This window comes from Halichoeres trimaculatus, unplaced genomic scaffold (genome assembly GCF_033239565.1).
Source record: "Halichoeres trimaculatus isolate MK-OKI-2021-1 unplaced genomic scaffold, fHalTri1.1 fHalTri1_scaffold_8, whole genome shotgun sequence".
Lineage (NCBI taxonomy): Eukaryota > Metazoa > Chordata > Actinopteri > Labriformes > Labridae > Halichoeres > Halichoeres trimaculatus.
In genome coordinates this window covers 12,966,159-12,982,004 of record NW_027437186.1, presented here as the reverse complement: position 1 = coordinate 12,982,004, position 15,846 = coordinate 12,966,159, and the positions used below count along the sequence as shown (strand labels likewise).

The window sequence follows — 15,846 nt, the reverse complement described above, 5'->3', positions numbered from 1 at the left end:
ACCGAGATGGAATCTCCCAGTCTGAACCGGTTTCAACCGGTTGAGAGTTAGTTGCTTGAGAGAGGAGAGGAGGCGCAGGCACACAACCTCTACACCGCCCCGCTGGAAAATTATTAGAGTTACGAATTTATTAGTGAATCAAGGTTTACTTTGTTTCGTAAAATGTATCGGAGTGACATATTGCAGGGTTTGCCGTGATTGTAGTTTTTGAATCCACATCAGTGGTTCTTACCAGCCAGACATCACTCACTGCTGGAGCTGGAGATAGAGTCAACGCTGCAGAAATAGGAAATCTTTTTTAAATCATCAGTGATACTCAAGTACTCACTATATCTTGTAGCTTCTTTGGCAAACGCCACTCTTTTCAGTCAGAGCCTCGGACTTTAGGTAGGTAATTGGGGTGAAGTGCAAACCTGCCTTGCTGTGATGAACGTATCTTGACTTTTCCTTTAAAGACAATAAATTGCATATTGCTGTTGGTATTAAGTTGTGTTACAGTACAGTTGACGTTGCTTGTCATAGTGGTATTCAGCTAATTCATGATAGCATCAACAAGATAACCTAATAGCCTTCGACTGCCTGCTAGCTAGCATCAACCACTTTATAAGGATTAGCTAATGTTGGCTACCAATGAAAGTGTTGTAACTTATCCAAACTAAATGCATAACTATCTGAGTGCATACAGCACAGATTTTTGAGTAGCCAAACGCAGTATGATTAAATCCGTGCCTCTCCCACCACGGCAGCATCACTACAGTCCGTGATGTGAGCGGAGGTTAAGTTGATGTTGCTCGGTACTTGGCTGTGACCAACGTTAACTTAATCTCTGCGTCTGTAAACGTAACTGTTATGACAAACCAGTACCGGTGTCACGGTTTGTCAAGTGACCATGTTAACTGGTGACTTTCAGCTAAAGGCGTCGGTGGTTGTCGTAGTTACAGGGTACGTGAGGCTACAGTTCTTTTGACTACAACAACCACTGATGTATACGAATGAAGTCACCACTTAACAGGGGTCATCAAATAAACCGTAACACCATTCTTTGGCTCTGTGCAGTGAAACTGCTGTTCAAGCCATCAACTTCCACAAGCAGCGTCGTTAAAATGACACTGAAATGCATGTACAGGAGGTCTCAGTCACTGGTATCCTAGGTGGGAGTGGTTGCGAGTCAGGAGTGAAACACCACATGTGAACTGTTTGTGCGCCACAATGCTAACAACTAGCTACAAGCACAGCGTTTAAGTCTGCCATTGTTGGCAAATGTGAAGTGTGCTGCTTCTGCTGCCGCGTGCACTCTGTTTACATTGGGTTACATTACCTTCAGTACTACTAACTGTCAGCATAGGCGTAAGCTGCTTTCATTATTTAGTGTTTTAACCCCTGGGCTGCTCGCTACTTGTGTTGCTATCTGTGTTAGGAGGAGTGAGCTTCATCACTTGCAGATGTAAACAACGTGACGTCGGTCAGTACTTTCGGCACGTGGCTGTGGTGACCTTCTTGATATGGTGTCATAATAACAGGTGAAATAGAGATGCCAATACAGAAGGACAGAGTTGTTAGCTTTATGCTGCTTTCTGCGTTTACATGCATTTGTACATCTTTAAAACTACCGAAGAAGTGTCTTTTCTTTTGGTTTTGTAATTAGATGTAATGTACATTAAAATGGGCTCACCTGCACTGGCATTTTCTGACAGGGCAAGTTTCAGCAACTTTTTCAAACGTTCAAGATAACTTTGCTTGAACACATTCTTTGGTTCAACATGATTTGTTATGTTTGTTTATACTGTACCTGATCTTTTGCAATTTACCAAAGCAGAACAGTGTGCTTAAACTTTGTATGTATAGCATCTGTAGATGTAGTTGCATTATTTGATCGATATAAGTGAAGAAACCAAAAACCCATGTGATTCAAAAAACTGTAATGGTACCAGAATGAAGTAAAACAACTGGTGCTGTTTTTTTTTTTTTGTTGGAGCTGTTACTGCCAAACATGACTCAAAAGTTTTCAAATCAATAGTAGCCTATTTTTTGCAACAAGAGCATGATGCAAGTCTAGTAAAAAGCCCCTTATTCCAAACTAAACAAAGCTTGATAAGCAATAGTGATTATTTTGAGGTTAAAAAAAACATCATTTGTTCTTGCCGCTCTAGACCACCTGGTTCAACTGAAGAGAAGTCTCCAATAATCTACCTTTTTTACAGGAAAAGGAAGACCATACACATTTCCTGTTTCATGTGTGTTTAAGGTAGTTTTTGACAGGCTTGGGCTGAACTTCTTAAAATGACAGCTCTCTGGTGGGTCCAGGGGGACTTTTGTTTAGTGGTCAGCTGTTTGGAATTGTTTCTAAACACACAGTTCACATGACTTTGCCCCATTGAATGTGTTCTGTGCACTCATGACCCCCTCCCTCTGCTGTCCTCCTTGCAGAGCTCTATGCCAGCAATTATGACAATGTTAGCAGACCATGCAGCACAGCAGCTGCTGGACTTCAACCAGAAACTGGATATCAACCTGCTGGATAATGTGGTGAACTGTCTATACCATGGGGTCGGACCACAGGTATGTTGTAAATCAAATGCAGAGGGCTTACAAACCATCTGCCTAGTTTTTGTGTTAAACACACAACTATGTTTGGTGTTCTGTTTTTATCAATGCTTTATAGTTGTCAAGTAAAATTATGTCAGTTAAAAACAAAACCTGAATGTCAAAGCAGAAGTTAACATTTTAATGATGTTTGAATTTCCTTTGCATCTCTTTTCATCACATGTCAGAATTGAATCTTGGGTGTGATTTATATTCCTTTTCACAGCAAAGAATGGCACAGGAAGTGTTGACACACTTAAAAGAGCACCCAGATGCCTGGACAAGAGTGGACACCATCCTCGAGTTCTCACAGAACATGAACACCAAAGTAAGCCAACTCCAGTCCAGAAAACATCAATAAAAAGACACTTAAACGTGCTTTGAGGAAGTGTTTCCCCCAATCAGATGTTGCACAACAAAACACAAAAATTAGGCTAAGCTATAGTGATTTGCTTAAAAACATATGTATCAAACTATGTCATGAGTAGTATTTTGTGGCTGAGTTTAAAAAAAGCTTCAAATACTGCAGATGCACACAAGCTAAGCAGGAGATGATGACATTGTACAGACAATATTTAATACAAGCAGGACATTTTTGCTTCTAAATGGATTGAATTAAATGTAAATTAGCCATTTTGTCTCTTGTCAAGGAAATGTTGATCCAGTTAATTAGTCTCAAAAATGAATACAAATAAATTGGATTAAACTAAAATCATTCAGTTGGACAGGATTGCACCACTGCTATGTTTATCATTAAAAAATTACCATCTAAATTCAAACTATTAAACATCTCTACATCTCTCAGGGTTCATGGTGCATGGGTTACATAACAACAGTTTTTCAGGACAAGCTCAACCTGTTTGTATCAGAGAAGTGTAACGGTAGCATAAAAAGCAATTTTCATGTAGAAAAGTTGCCTGGGCTGCCCAGGTCTACTTATAGATTGGATTAACACCATTATTCTGCCTGTTAGGTGTGCATGCTGTAATCACAGCTGCCTGATATGCTTGATCTAACGCATACAGTGTATTTTCTGTATTGTAAGATAATGAACACACCGTAAGCTGTTTTAACAGCATAAGCTGCAAAAACATTAGCTTTGCGCAGCTAGTCTTACTGTGGAGCAGCTGAAGTTTTTTTCAACAAATTTACAATAATTTATTGTGTAATCAAGATTATTATCTATGTTTCTTCACGATATCCCCAAAACTCCTTGCGTATTATGTTTGCAGTTCTCAGATTTGAGTTTGCCCCACCTCTGTACCGATTCAGCTGACAAAGCAAACGGACATACCACTCAGTGATTTAATATTTAGTTGTATTAACAGACTTATAATTGTAGCAAAACAATGTTTTTGGTGCTAAATTTAAAAACGGCTCATTTTTTAAATTAGTGATCATACTGAGTGAATTATAAAATGCAACACATTGATAACTTCCTCAAAGTACACTCTTTGACATTGGCCTTTTTTCTTTTTTGCTTGCCTGTAAGATTGCTTTTTAACACTGACGTTCATGACTAATGTCTAAGTTGATGTATCAACAGCACTTTTTTTCTAGTTTTTAAATTTTTAGTCTGCCAAAAAAGGGCATTAGAGGAAAAGAGGGAACACAAGGTAAACACCTCTTGAATTCTGCATTGATCTTGTTTCATTAGTTTAAAAGGTGCATCATTTCAAGGCACTGTGAGCATTTGGCTTTGACATAGTTACTGCAGTGATTATGATATTTGAAAAATGTCATGAATTCAAGTTGTGACTATTTGATATTAATCACAATGTTCCATTATGTTTATGGCTTGTAATAGGAAGAGAAGGGGTGTGTCATCCTGTGCATCATGACACAGCTAGGCTTTGACGGCAGGCCTCCACAAGGTCTACCCTTTTTAAATTCCCTTTGACTGAATTCTGTTCATCCGTTTCTATTGCATCTGTTTCATTGGACAGAGGGAGGGTGCAGGCTGCAGTCAGTAAGATCCATAGTTGTGAGACAATCTGTTGAGGGCTTAATTTCACCTGTAGGGATCATGGCTGTGTTCCCGTCCCTCCCGCCCCACCCTTCCCTCCCTTTTTACAGTTCATCCTCTTCCTTCTCTCCCCTCTGTCCCCCACTCTTCCTCAGCATAGACCCTCTGATGATGTGATGCTAAAAAGCTAAAAAGTTGCAAAGCATTTGGCAGTTTTCTCTCTTCTTACCTCTTGTGGTGGTTTTTGTGCAAACTGTGGCAGTTAAAGGTGAAACAAAAAAACAGAAGTGTGTGCAGCACAAATGACACCAATCAATGGTGTGCAGCAAGTGTGCTTGTAAGGAGATTTCACCTTTAATCTTCCAGTGTCCCATTGTCTGCAGCACATTGTTAATCCTGCTTTAATAACATCTTTTAATACATGTCACTCATTATTATTTTGGATACTCTGAAATTGATGATCCCTACAGTTGAAACAGTCAGCTGAAGTAACATTAGAACCAAAAATGATGAATAATTATTTTTTCCAATTTCTCTTCATGCTTCACTTTTAAGCAATCTAAAATGAACATAGGGCATAGCCTGTGGTTGGTCTTGCTGTTCCTTATGACACACCAGTTACAAGGGATCTGATTCACTTTTAGACCTGAGCCTAAATCTAGGGTTCAGTGTTAGAAAGTTAACTGATGGTTATGGGTTGGGTATCGATGACTTTATTTTTTGCTAATTGTTTCTGGTTCTTGTTTAAAGCAAGTCCAGACTTTTTTTTTTTTGCATATGTGCAACTTTTAAAGGAACCAAGTCACTAAAAAATGTGCCTTTAATTCAAAGTAGACTGTGTTAATTAGAATCCATTTGTTTAAATGGCAGTATTTCTTTTATTCCTCTTATCATTTGCTGTTCTCACATAGTTTTACCTTGTGTGCTATCATATTGGTGGTGGCCTAACTCATACTGTTTACATCTTTTCAGAAATGTCACAATTTGTCATAGTTGTGCAGTCCAAAATAGCTGTGAATTTTTGCTAATGATTGCACTGAAATTAAAAAAGATGTTTTGCTAAGTGCTCCTGTCTGGCTAGCTCTCACAGTCTCTGCTCTCCACATGGTTGTTTATCTCAGTGTCTTGGCATAATGTGTGTGCATCGCACAAATATCAATAAAATTAGCTGATGTTTATTTTTTGTTAGCTTAAACTCTTACCATTTTTGTTTTAATCTATTTTGAAGTTGAAAAATCCGTTCTGATATGACCTTTGCCGTCATACCCCAGCTGTCCATGCTCGTGATACACACAAATGATTTTTTTTTGTGCAGCTTGCTCTATAACCAGCATTCTTTGTAAATGATCCTCACTGTTGTGCTCATGCACAAGATAACATACTGCTGACAAATCTGAACTATGCTTTCTGAGGCTGTTTATCACAATCAGATTGCATGTTGCCTTAATAACCTGTTCAAATTTAATGGTTGAAAAACAGTCCTCGATGCCCAACCGTATAATCTGTAGTGTCTGTAGCATCAGTGTAAGAACATTTCCCAAAGACTTCAGCGAGTTCTTGAGAGCATTTAAATAAAATTGTCAGGAAAAAGCTGGTTCATTGATTGTTGTATCTTAGTGGTCTTTTGCTGTCTGGTGTGATGCTGGGAGAAACAGCAGGACTTCTGCAGAGTTCAAGCTTAATGCTGCTTTTAGATATTTAAAAAAAACAAACTACAAATGAATGCTCTGCAAAACTACTTCAAAATCTGCATGAAAAATGTGGTTCAGTCTAATCCAATTTAGAAATGCAAGTTATAACAAGCTGGTTTACTTCATACTGTTTTTGGTTCCTTTTATAATTACACAATGCTTGTTTTTGAGTGTTTTAATGAAAGCTTTGTCCTAATGCTTCTCTCTCCTTGCATGTTACAGTACTATGCTCTTCAGATTCTGGAAACGGTTATCAAAACAAGATGGAAGATTCTCCCCAGGAATCAGTGTGAAGGTAAAACTGCATTTTGTGGTATAAATCCCAGATGAGTTCTATTTGTGTTGGTGCCTTTTTAAGTGTTGTGACGTGCGGTTGCCAAGTCGAGAAGCGTTCCCACACTAGGCATGCTGGTTTGTTTTCTGCACGACTGGCTCACACTGGCCGCTGCAAGCCAGGTTGGGCTTTGGACTGTGGCAGCTGTTTCAGAGAGGAAACGACCAAAACACTCCGGCACTGATTTTTAGAGCTTTGTAAAAGAGTCAAGGAACTTTGGTTTAAGTTATTACTGCGCCTGTTCGGGGTGCTTGCGTGGAATATAAATGTGATGGCAACTTTTTTAAGGACTCTAATGAAGCCTCTTTGTTTAAGAAACTCTTAGTATTTGTTTCAGACCATTGATGTTGTAATGGATGAAGGAGACAAAACATATTAGTGGCACTCCATGATCCCAGGTACAGTGTCATTTCATTCACACAGCTGCTAGGAGGCAGACGCTTTCAGCTCTTGCTCAAATTACATAGCACAAAGTCAGAGTGAAGGTCTTAATTAGTATTTCTAATTTAAAAAGCACGATAGACTTCTGCACTGTGCTGTACCACTCAATATTACTCTTGTAAATAGTTTAAATTTTTCCCTCAGTTTTCTTTTTCTCTATGTTTCTCTGTTGTCATGGTCTGTAAAACAAGCTGCAGTTTTCTTTGTGGTGTCACTCCTCTGTTATTGTGTCCTGCTGTTTTTCTGTTTATGCTTTTGGTTTTTGAAACAGAAACTTGGAACATTTTCATTGCTATAAAGACGGGGTAGAGAAAAGGGAAGTTGAAGGAATTTTGAGATGCAAGGTGGATTTTTAAATGACATAAGGGGTTGACTCGGCTCTGATCTCCTCTCAGGTCTCTTGGTATATGAAGCAAAATACAGTTTCCATGCGATGTGAAGCTTTCCTGGTACCATACGTGATATCACCATCATCCTAGCTTCCCAAATGGTTGTTAACATAGACTGTATAAAATATAAACGTAGCTGCCGCAATGTCACCTGTCTGTTCCTGAAACAGTGAAATGAAGCCAATCAGCGGATGCAGCCATGTCGGATATGACGAGGGCTTTGAGCCTCCTTTCTAACAGCTATAGGGTGCCCATCAGTCACGTGAGCTGAACTGTGGCTCTGATTTGACAATTAGACGATCCTACTATCTTCTTAACTCTGAGCCAGAATCCCCCCTGTACATTGTGTGCTGATAGCAAAATCAGCAATCTAGGCTGTAACCAGGCTGTAAATGTGCTTTTTAATGCCGTCAAGGTATGTTTTTTTATTGGCCTGGTGTGTACGTGGTTTCCGGTCTTTCTGCAGCCAGCCCAAGTAGATTCTTGATAAACAGCAACTTTTAGCACTTCCACATGGGCTTCATTTTCCTAAACCGGATATTTCCCCTTGTTGTTAGGTATGGATTGACACATTGTTGCAGTTTGTAGGGAAACCATTTCCCTTTTAGTTTATGGGTTTTCGATTGAACCAGCTCACCAAAGGATTTTATCAGTTGTAATCCATGGTTTTTCTCTGAATGTGTAACATTAGGTTAATGAGAAAGAAAAGTACTAACACTTGTTATCAAGACTAGTTATCTTGCGCTGCATCCAGTGATGGATGTCTTGCTTCATTGCTAAAATACTGCAACACAATTGACTACGTTTTTGACTTTTAAACTGAAAGCCAAAGTCATATACCAAAGCAAGAATTCAGATACAATTAAGAACTAATAATACAGTTTTCTTTAATATTCTTGGCAAGGTTGTCTGCTTAGATGCCTGGAGTAACGTAACATTTCTGATCAGACCTTTCTTTCCTTGTAGAAGTTCAGTGATAGCAGCAGCTAAAAGATCAATTGTTTACAAACAAAATCTGCTACATTTTGTCAATGAAAGACTACACTGTTTTGTTTTTCTCTAAAGCTCAAATACTTGGATGAGAATCAGCTACGTTACTGAGCAATGTGCCTCAGGCTGCTCGTCATGTTAGGATATGTTTGAGTTTACAAACGTTAAAGGGTACACTAACAGTGTTTTTTCTGTGTGTCTGCAGGTATAAAAAAATATGTCGTTGGTCTCATTATCAAGACTTCATCAGATGCATCAAACGTGGAGGTGAGTCAAATTTGAGTAACAATTGATTAAAACTCAGTTACTGTAATAACATAAGACTTGCTTTTAATACAACCAACAAAAACAACACAACCAACAAAATGACTTTTGAATACACTAACAATTAAAAGTGTCCAGTTTAATTTTAGGCTTTGTTCAAAAAGATAAACAATACAAAAAAGATGTATTTGTTAAGATAAAAAAGGTAGATGATGGTGTTGCATGTGACATCAGAGCAGCTTGTAAACAGGCTTTTCTGTCAGCCAATCTCTGCCCAGCCATGAGTAATGCTGGTAACCATAGTGCTGTGTCGTCCAGTCGAAAGCAGTGACTTCAGCTGCTTCTGAGAGTGTTTTCAGATAACTTGACTAAAAACAACCACAGGGTGTAGCTGTAAAGACTGTTTTCTTCCCAAGAAGTGTGAGAGGTTTTAAGTGTAAACACATACCTTACATGTAAAACATGAAATGATTGAAATGAAGACTCTCAGAAAGTCTCAGTGAGTGGCGTCGTGTCTTGTGTATAATCTGCATACAAATGTAGGTTTTATCTATATATAGACTTGCACACAGGAGTGCTGTGTGCATGTGTCACCTTGATGTGAGAGTAAGTCATGTTGTTAATAAATGTGTGGAGTTGCTTAGCATGTTTTGTGCTCTTACCTGTGATGTTTGGCACAGTTTTCAGTACACCACGTTTTATTATAGACTGTAATAGCTTGAATCTGAAGCTTTTTCTCAACTATTAATGTAGTTGAATGTATTTACTTGTCTAGGATGCTTTTGCTTTGCTTTCAACTGACAGGCAGTGCTTTTTCTACAGAGTTGCTTTCACCTGTTTTAACTCTGTTTCCGTTTCCAAAAGTATGTTAGCCTGCCTACCCATAACCTGGCTGTTTCCTCCAAAATTCTTCTCATAGATTTTAGGTGGCAACTAAGGCTTTGAGTTGTATAAGTTCCCCCATCCTTTCCAGGGCTTGGATGGTGTAATAACAGATTTTAATATAGTTTTATCGCTTATTCATTTTATTTTTAATGGAAAAAAAATATATTCTGATTATTATTATTACTGGTTCCTCACACACATGGTTTTGGGGATATGATTGCAGAAGTGTTTTTTTAGTCACTTCAGACAGGCCTGAACATTTACTACAGTGTGATGGGAGCTGTTATATAGGAAATCTACATGTATTAAAAGTTATATTATGACATGGAGCGGCTTTTTTGTCGAATTTAAAAAGAATTTGCATGTTGATCCAAAGCATCCCTCAGCCTGATTATGAGATAAAACACTACAGATGTCTTTTTATAGAAAAAGTAAAATGCAAAGTCCTCATTGAGCTTTTTATTTATTGGGAAAAAAACGTCTGACTCACTGTTATTAATCTCTTGTTCATTTTTACTTTGCAGAAAGAAAAGGTGTACATTGGAAAGTTAAACATGATCCTCGTACAGGTAAGCCTTCACTGTTATTGACAGGGTAAAGCATGATGATAAACTGATTATCTTCAGTATAGTGTCAGGACCATATATTAGGCATGTTTTGATTCGAGGATAGTGAAGATGTGTTTCCCCATCTTAATTTTCTGTTGTATTAATGTTCAGTTGCGTTGTTTTGCACCCTTCACTACATTATCTGGGGGAAAAACAATGTATGATATTGGCACAGTGTTTGTGTGACATTTTGTCAGGTGACGCAACAGTCTACATTTTTAAACTCTACAGTATCAATTCCACCAACAAAAGGTCCTGTAGTAATGATTATAGATATTACACTTGAGCTGTAAGTTGTAACTTGAAGTTTCTATTTGAAGAGTTTTTTTTTATGTTGTGATTGAATCTGCAGGGTCATACTTTAAAATGTTGTCAGAGTGAAGCCCAACCTTTATCATGAGCCATCATTGTGGGTGCCAGGCTGTTAGAGACACCTCATTGTGCTCTGTCGAAACACTGGAATGTTTTCCTAACACCACAGTGTTGCATGTGAGTGAATGTAGAGGGGGCACAAAGAAGTGGCAGCAAACAGTTTCAGTGAAGTTATCCACATTGACAGCTAGAGAGCACACCAGAGCAGGAAACTCAGCTGTAGCTTAACACTCACACCCGGCTTTCAGCCCCTCGATAGGAGGAGCACAGAGCCCCACACAAGAATGTAATACACAGGTTGATGTAGGGGGTCTTTCTGGAGACTGAAATTTGGAATGAAAGACCATTAGCTCCTGTTGGACTCTATACCTGTCTATCTTCAGTTCCTTAAAGACAGACATGTAGCCACCCATTTTGGTTTAAAAAGAAGAAACTTACACTAGATAGCCAAAGCATTACAACAGGGGTTGCATTAACCGATTATTCTCGGTCTTTGACAGAACTTTTTGAGCAATTATGGAAAAATCTGAAAGTTGTCATTTTGACTGATTAGGAGAGCTGAGAGCAATCCAGTCCATCACTTTTATTGTCATACACAGCCATTCATTAATTACATACAGCACCTGCAGTCGGACCCCTGTACATTTGGTGGCGAACATGCATAATTGATTAGGTATTGTGTTGTCATGATGTTGCCAAAGGGTTGTTGCTGACAGCGTGCTGAAGATCTATTGAGTTGAGTTGGGGTGCATCTGTGACCACTAAGACTCTGAGGACGCATGCTCTCCAAGAGTCGTGCTGACTTTTTGTTACCCCACTTGGTGAAATGTTTCCAGACTTTGAAACACTTTGTGAAGTAGCAGTGGTCAGTCCAGTAGTGTAGCAGCAGAACGGGGCTTCAGCCTCCATAAAATCCAAACAGACGTGAGAAGTCGTCCACATGACACACATAACCTGATGCCGATCTCCTCTGCCCCTCTCTCGCTTCATGACTTCAACTATGCCAAAACAAGCATCCACTTTAAATCATGCGGCCAAGGAGAACAGTTTAAGCTCAGGCAAACCAGAAAACAAAAAGGGTGGTGAAAAAACTTGACTTGAAAGTTAATATAAAAATAGTTCTGAGTTTTTTTGTTTAGTTAAAAAAAGCATGTCCGGTGGCTGTGAGAGCTCAACAGCAGGGTCGGTATTGTTATTCATATTTTCTTGTCTGTCTTCTTTGTCTATTATTTTCTCTTTCTGCCCAATAAGCAAAGTAATTTCCCTGCATAATGAATGTTATGAGTTATTTTTGAGTCACTTTTGGTATGATATGCTAAAATATAAAATTCAATATTAATAGGTCTCATCAACAATCTTAATCTGTCAGAATTACGGACAATTAAAATATTTAGTGCCATGCTTGCATTACATTTTCCTGCCCAATATTACTGCCCCCCTTTGGTCAGGCCAGGGCCAGGGCCACAACGGAGCAGAACTAATGAGACATTGGCTCCCCAAGACCACTGAAAGGTGTGTGCTGTCTGACACGAAGACACTGGCAGCAGGTCTTTTAAATCCTGTAAGCTGTGAAGTTAGGCCTCTTTGGATCAGACTTGGTTTCAGACTTGACCTCTCAGATGTTGGACTGGACTGAGATATGGGCAACTTAAGATCAAGTCAACATGTTGAACTTGATGTCCTGTACCTTCAGACCTCTCTACGCTATGGCAATGTGGCCACGAAGCTTGTGTGTCAGTTGTTGGTTCTCTCTGCTTGAGTGGGCCGTCAACATGGGCACCTTGACCGGTGTACAGCTATGAACCTTTTTTGTCAGAACCAACATGAATAAAGTTGGCATTGCATCATAGTTGGACATGGGAAGTGGTAGGGAAAGTGATCATTTTCTCCAGCCTGCAAAACGTGTAGGTCTTAAATTCTGGTTCTAACATGAAGAAGCTGTCACATCCTTCACTGAGTCGTTAGAAGAACAAAACAGTACAACACCAAACAGAATAAAACATTAATTATCTCATTGCATTAATGGTAATGTAAAAACCTATTTTATTTACTTTACCTAGAATTTCTCACCATTTTGTGGCTCGTAATTTTATTGTAGTCCTGAATGTTGTGAGGCACTCAGTACCTGTCAGCCTCGCTCTGAACAGATTGCACAGGTTGAAACATACAGAAGACTCTGGGACTTTTTCTAACCTGGATCAGTGGTTACATAACCCTTTCTAGAGCCCTTTAACAAAGCATTACTTTTACGTCACAAAACATGAGAGTTGCTCACCTACTGCTGCCTCAGTCAATTAGTGTATAGTGTAGTCATCCAGACTACAAAATGTTGCCAACATTTAAAAAATACAAATTTACCCTGGAAGCAAATACAACAATGACTCACTGTCTCTGCTGCACAGTCAGTGTGGCTGCACAGGGGCTAACTGGGTAAATTGTCTCCTTACTAACTGGTTAGCAGATTACCCTACACACTGTTTGTCACAAGGAAGAAAAATATCCTGTTTTTAGAAGTCAATAGGTTTGTGTGACTCTTACTACCATGGTTTAATCTTAACAATGCACTTATAGTCTCCTTGCCGTCTTTAGAAGGACAGCTAATGTTTATCCGAATCGTCACTGGTGACATATTGGTGTAAAAACTAATTCTAATTAGAGAAACCTCAATATTTGGTTTGCAATTTCAAAACATTTGATGTGTAGATGAGGCTGCAGGTAGTAAACGATGATGCACAATATGTCATGAGAACAGAGGAAAACATTACATAACATATAGTGTCAGTGATGATTGCACCCTTACTGCAGGGAAGTGGTGAATGCCGTTAACACTGGACTGTAGAAATGAGCAATCCACTACCCTGTGCTGTCTGACAGATGCAGAGCACTTCTGAATACTACGTGACTCATTGAGATGTATTTCAGCGAGCCCCCTCCACCAAAACAGAAGAGAATAGTAGCCCACATTCTGCATTTTGCTCTGAATGTAAACCATTGTGACATGACCTCCGTGTGTGTGTTTGATCTATATTCCTGTGAGGGAGACAGAGACACACTGGAGCTCTGGCTCTATGAGTGACTCTGCATTAATGCCGCTGAGAGTGAGTCACTGCCTGCGTCAGCCAAGTAACATTGTTTTAGCCTTCAGGGACTCTCAAGCACCAGATTCTACACTCAGGAGGCTGCGTCCAAATGTGTAGATCAGTTTTTATGCAACATGGAAAAGCATGAATTTGATTTTTATCAAGGGCAGTTCAGAAAAAGTTGATAAATCAGTACAATATTGTGCTATATGGTTGTTGTTTTTTAAATAATTTGAATTCAAAATACAAATAAATAAGTGCAGTGTTTTCCCTGGTGTTTGAAACAGGCAGCCAGAGCAGCCAAAACTACACCTGTACTACTTGGACACTGCCTCAAAAATGTCATTTTTCCAAGTACAAACACAGCAAGTCAACTTCAGCATCAATGAGGTTTCAAATATGTGGCATACCTAAATATAAAGCAATCAAATCCAGACCTGAAAGAAAACTGCCTTACTTTGATACATTTATACAAAAAACCCAACAAGTACACAATAATTTATCAGAAGAACCTTAAGTTATGAATAGTCACCAATATGTTAAAGGAAAACTGATTATTCAAAGTATTAAATAGTCTAATTTGTTTTTTGGCAGACTTGACAGATTTAGAGGTTTTTGAATGTGGGAAGTTGTAAGCTTGTACTCAACATCTTTTTGTTTACATAACTAAGATCCAACTGCTATTACATCGCTGCCAATATGGTGTCAAAATTCTGCTGAGAAGTGTTTTTATTTCAAGTGGATAATATTTAATAGCCTGGTACCTTTAATGTTTGATTTTTTGTAGCTTTGCTTGTACCACATGACTTCCTTCACACAAGTTCAAATAGTTGTCCTAAATGTGTGAAATGCATTTTTATCTTTTTTTTTTTTTTTTTCTAAACCCCCTCCATTGCACTTTGCAGTCATGTAACATCAAAGATGTGTCTGCGTGTCTCCTCAGATCCTGAAGCAGGAGTGGCCCAAGCACTGGCCCACCTTCATCAGTGACATTGTCGGGGCAAGTCGCACCAGCGAGAGCCTTTGTCAGAACAATATGGTGATCCTGAAGCTCCTCAGCGAAGAGGTCTTCGATTTCTCCAGTGGCCAGATGACCCAGGTCAAAGCCAAACATCTAAAAGACAGGTCAGCAAGTGTTCACAGAGCATCATAAGACACTCTCTCAGAGTGTCTGTGTTTTAAGTACAGCAGTATTACTCCAACAATGCAATGCAGAGATCTGCTACTACAGCGTGGAGCTACATTTAACAAGCCAGTCAGTATTTCATGTATTTTGTAATCATTGTAGATCAGAAAGCTATTTAACAAGTTTCTTAAACAGCATGTCATAGGCTGCAAATGTCAAAACTTACAAAGACAAGACAACGTCCAAATTCACCACAGAATTTGACTAATGCTTGATCACTGTATAACCTGTACACTGTGTCAGCCTTCTTTACATTAGCTTCATGGTTAGAAGTTTGAGTTCTGAGTCAATGAATATTTTTACTTTCAAACCAGAATTCCTCAATTTTTATTCTCTAAGAAGTTTACCAACATTTTCTTTAAATTAAAGTGAGTAGATCTCCAAAATAGGAAAGTTTGTACGGTAATCCTTTACCTTAAACCTTTTCTCCCTCTTTTCTTTCAGTATGTGCAATGAGTTCTCACAGATATTTCAGCTCTGCCAGTTTGTTATGGTAAGCTAATTCTCATAGATCACCTTCAACCACTGTAGTTAACTGAATGTTACACACCAAAGTTTTTTTCCTTTATTTTTTTACCTTTTAGGAAAATTCTCAGAATGCACCCCTTGTCCACGCCACCCTGGAGACCCTTCTACGTTTCCTAAACTGGATTCCTCTAGGATACATCTTTGAGACCAAATTGATCAGCACGTTGGTGTATAAGGTGTGTTCGAGCGTCAAGTTTAATTTGCCTGAAACAAGTGCTTGTAAATCAAATCCTCCCTCATGGGTTTCCCTCGTATGCCAAACAAGATTAAAATTCCTCAAAATAAAGGCTGCTTTTACTCAGACAAGTTGTTAAGCAAAACTCAACATCTGTTCCTACAGTTCCTGAACGTGCCCATGTTTCGCAACGTGACACTGAAGTGCCTCACAGAGATTGCAGGAGTGAGCGTCAGCCAGTATGAGGAGCAGTTCGTCACACTCTTTACCCTAACTATGTGTCAGCTCAAACAGGTGGGTCCCAATAGGATGATGCACAGGCTCATATTTTTTTTTTGTTTTAAATGAATTCTG

At 39.0% G+C, this 15,846-nt stretch overlaps 1 protein-coding gene across 1 annotated transcript in view; it reads left to right on the top strand.

The window, feature by feature from the left end:
- The window catches only part of LOC141794895 (exportin-1), a 32,637-nt gene continuing 16,791 nt past the window's right edge, over positions 1-15,846 (top strand). Inside the window, exons 1-10 of the mRNA XM_074675506.1 lie at positions 1-387; positions 2,428-2,559; positions 2,810-2,911; positions 6,463-6,535; positions 8,600-8,661; positions 10,068-10,112; positions 14,547-14,728; positions 15,234-15,282; positions 15,374-15,493; positions 15,658-15,786. Coding sequence (XP_074531607.1) covers positions 2,434-2,559; positions 2,810-2,911; positions 6,463-6,535; positions 8,600-8,661; positions 10,068-10,112; positions 14,547-14,728; positions 15,234-15,282; positions 15,374-15,493; positions 15,658-15,786 — 888 coding nt within the window. The 5' untranslated portion in view covers positions 1-387; positions 2,428-2,433. The remainder of the gene's footprint in view (positions 388-2,427; positions 2,560-2,809; positions 2,912-6,462; positions 6,536-8,599; positions 8,662-10,067; positions 10,113-14,546; positions 14,729-15,233; positions 15,283-15,373; positions 15,494-15,657; positions 15,787-15,846) is intronic.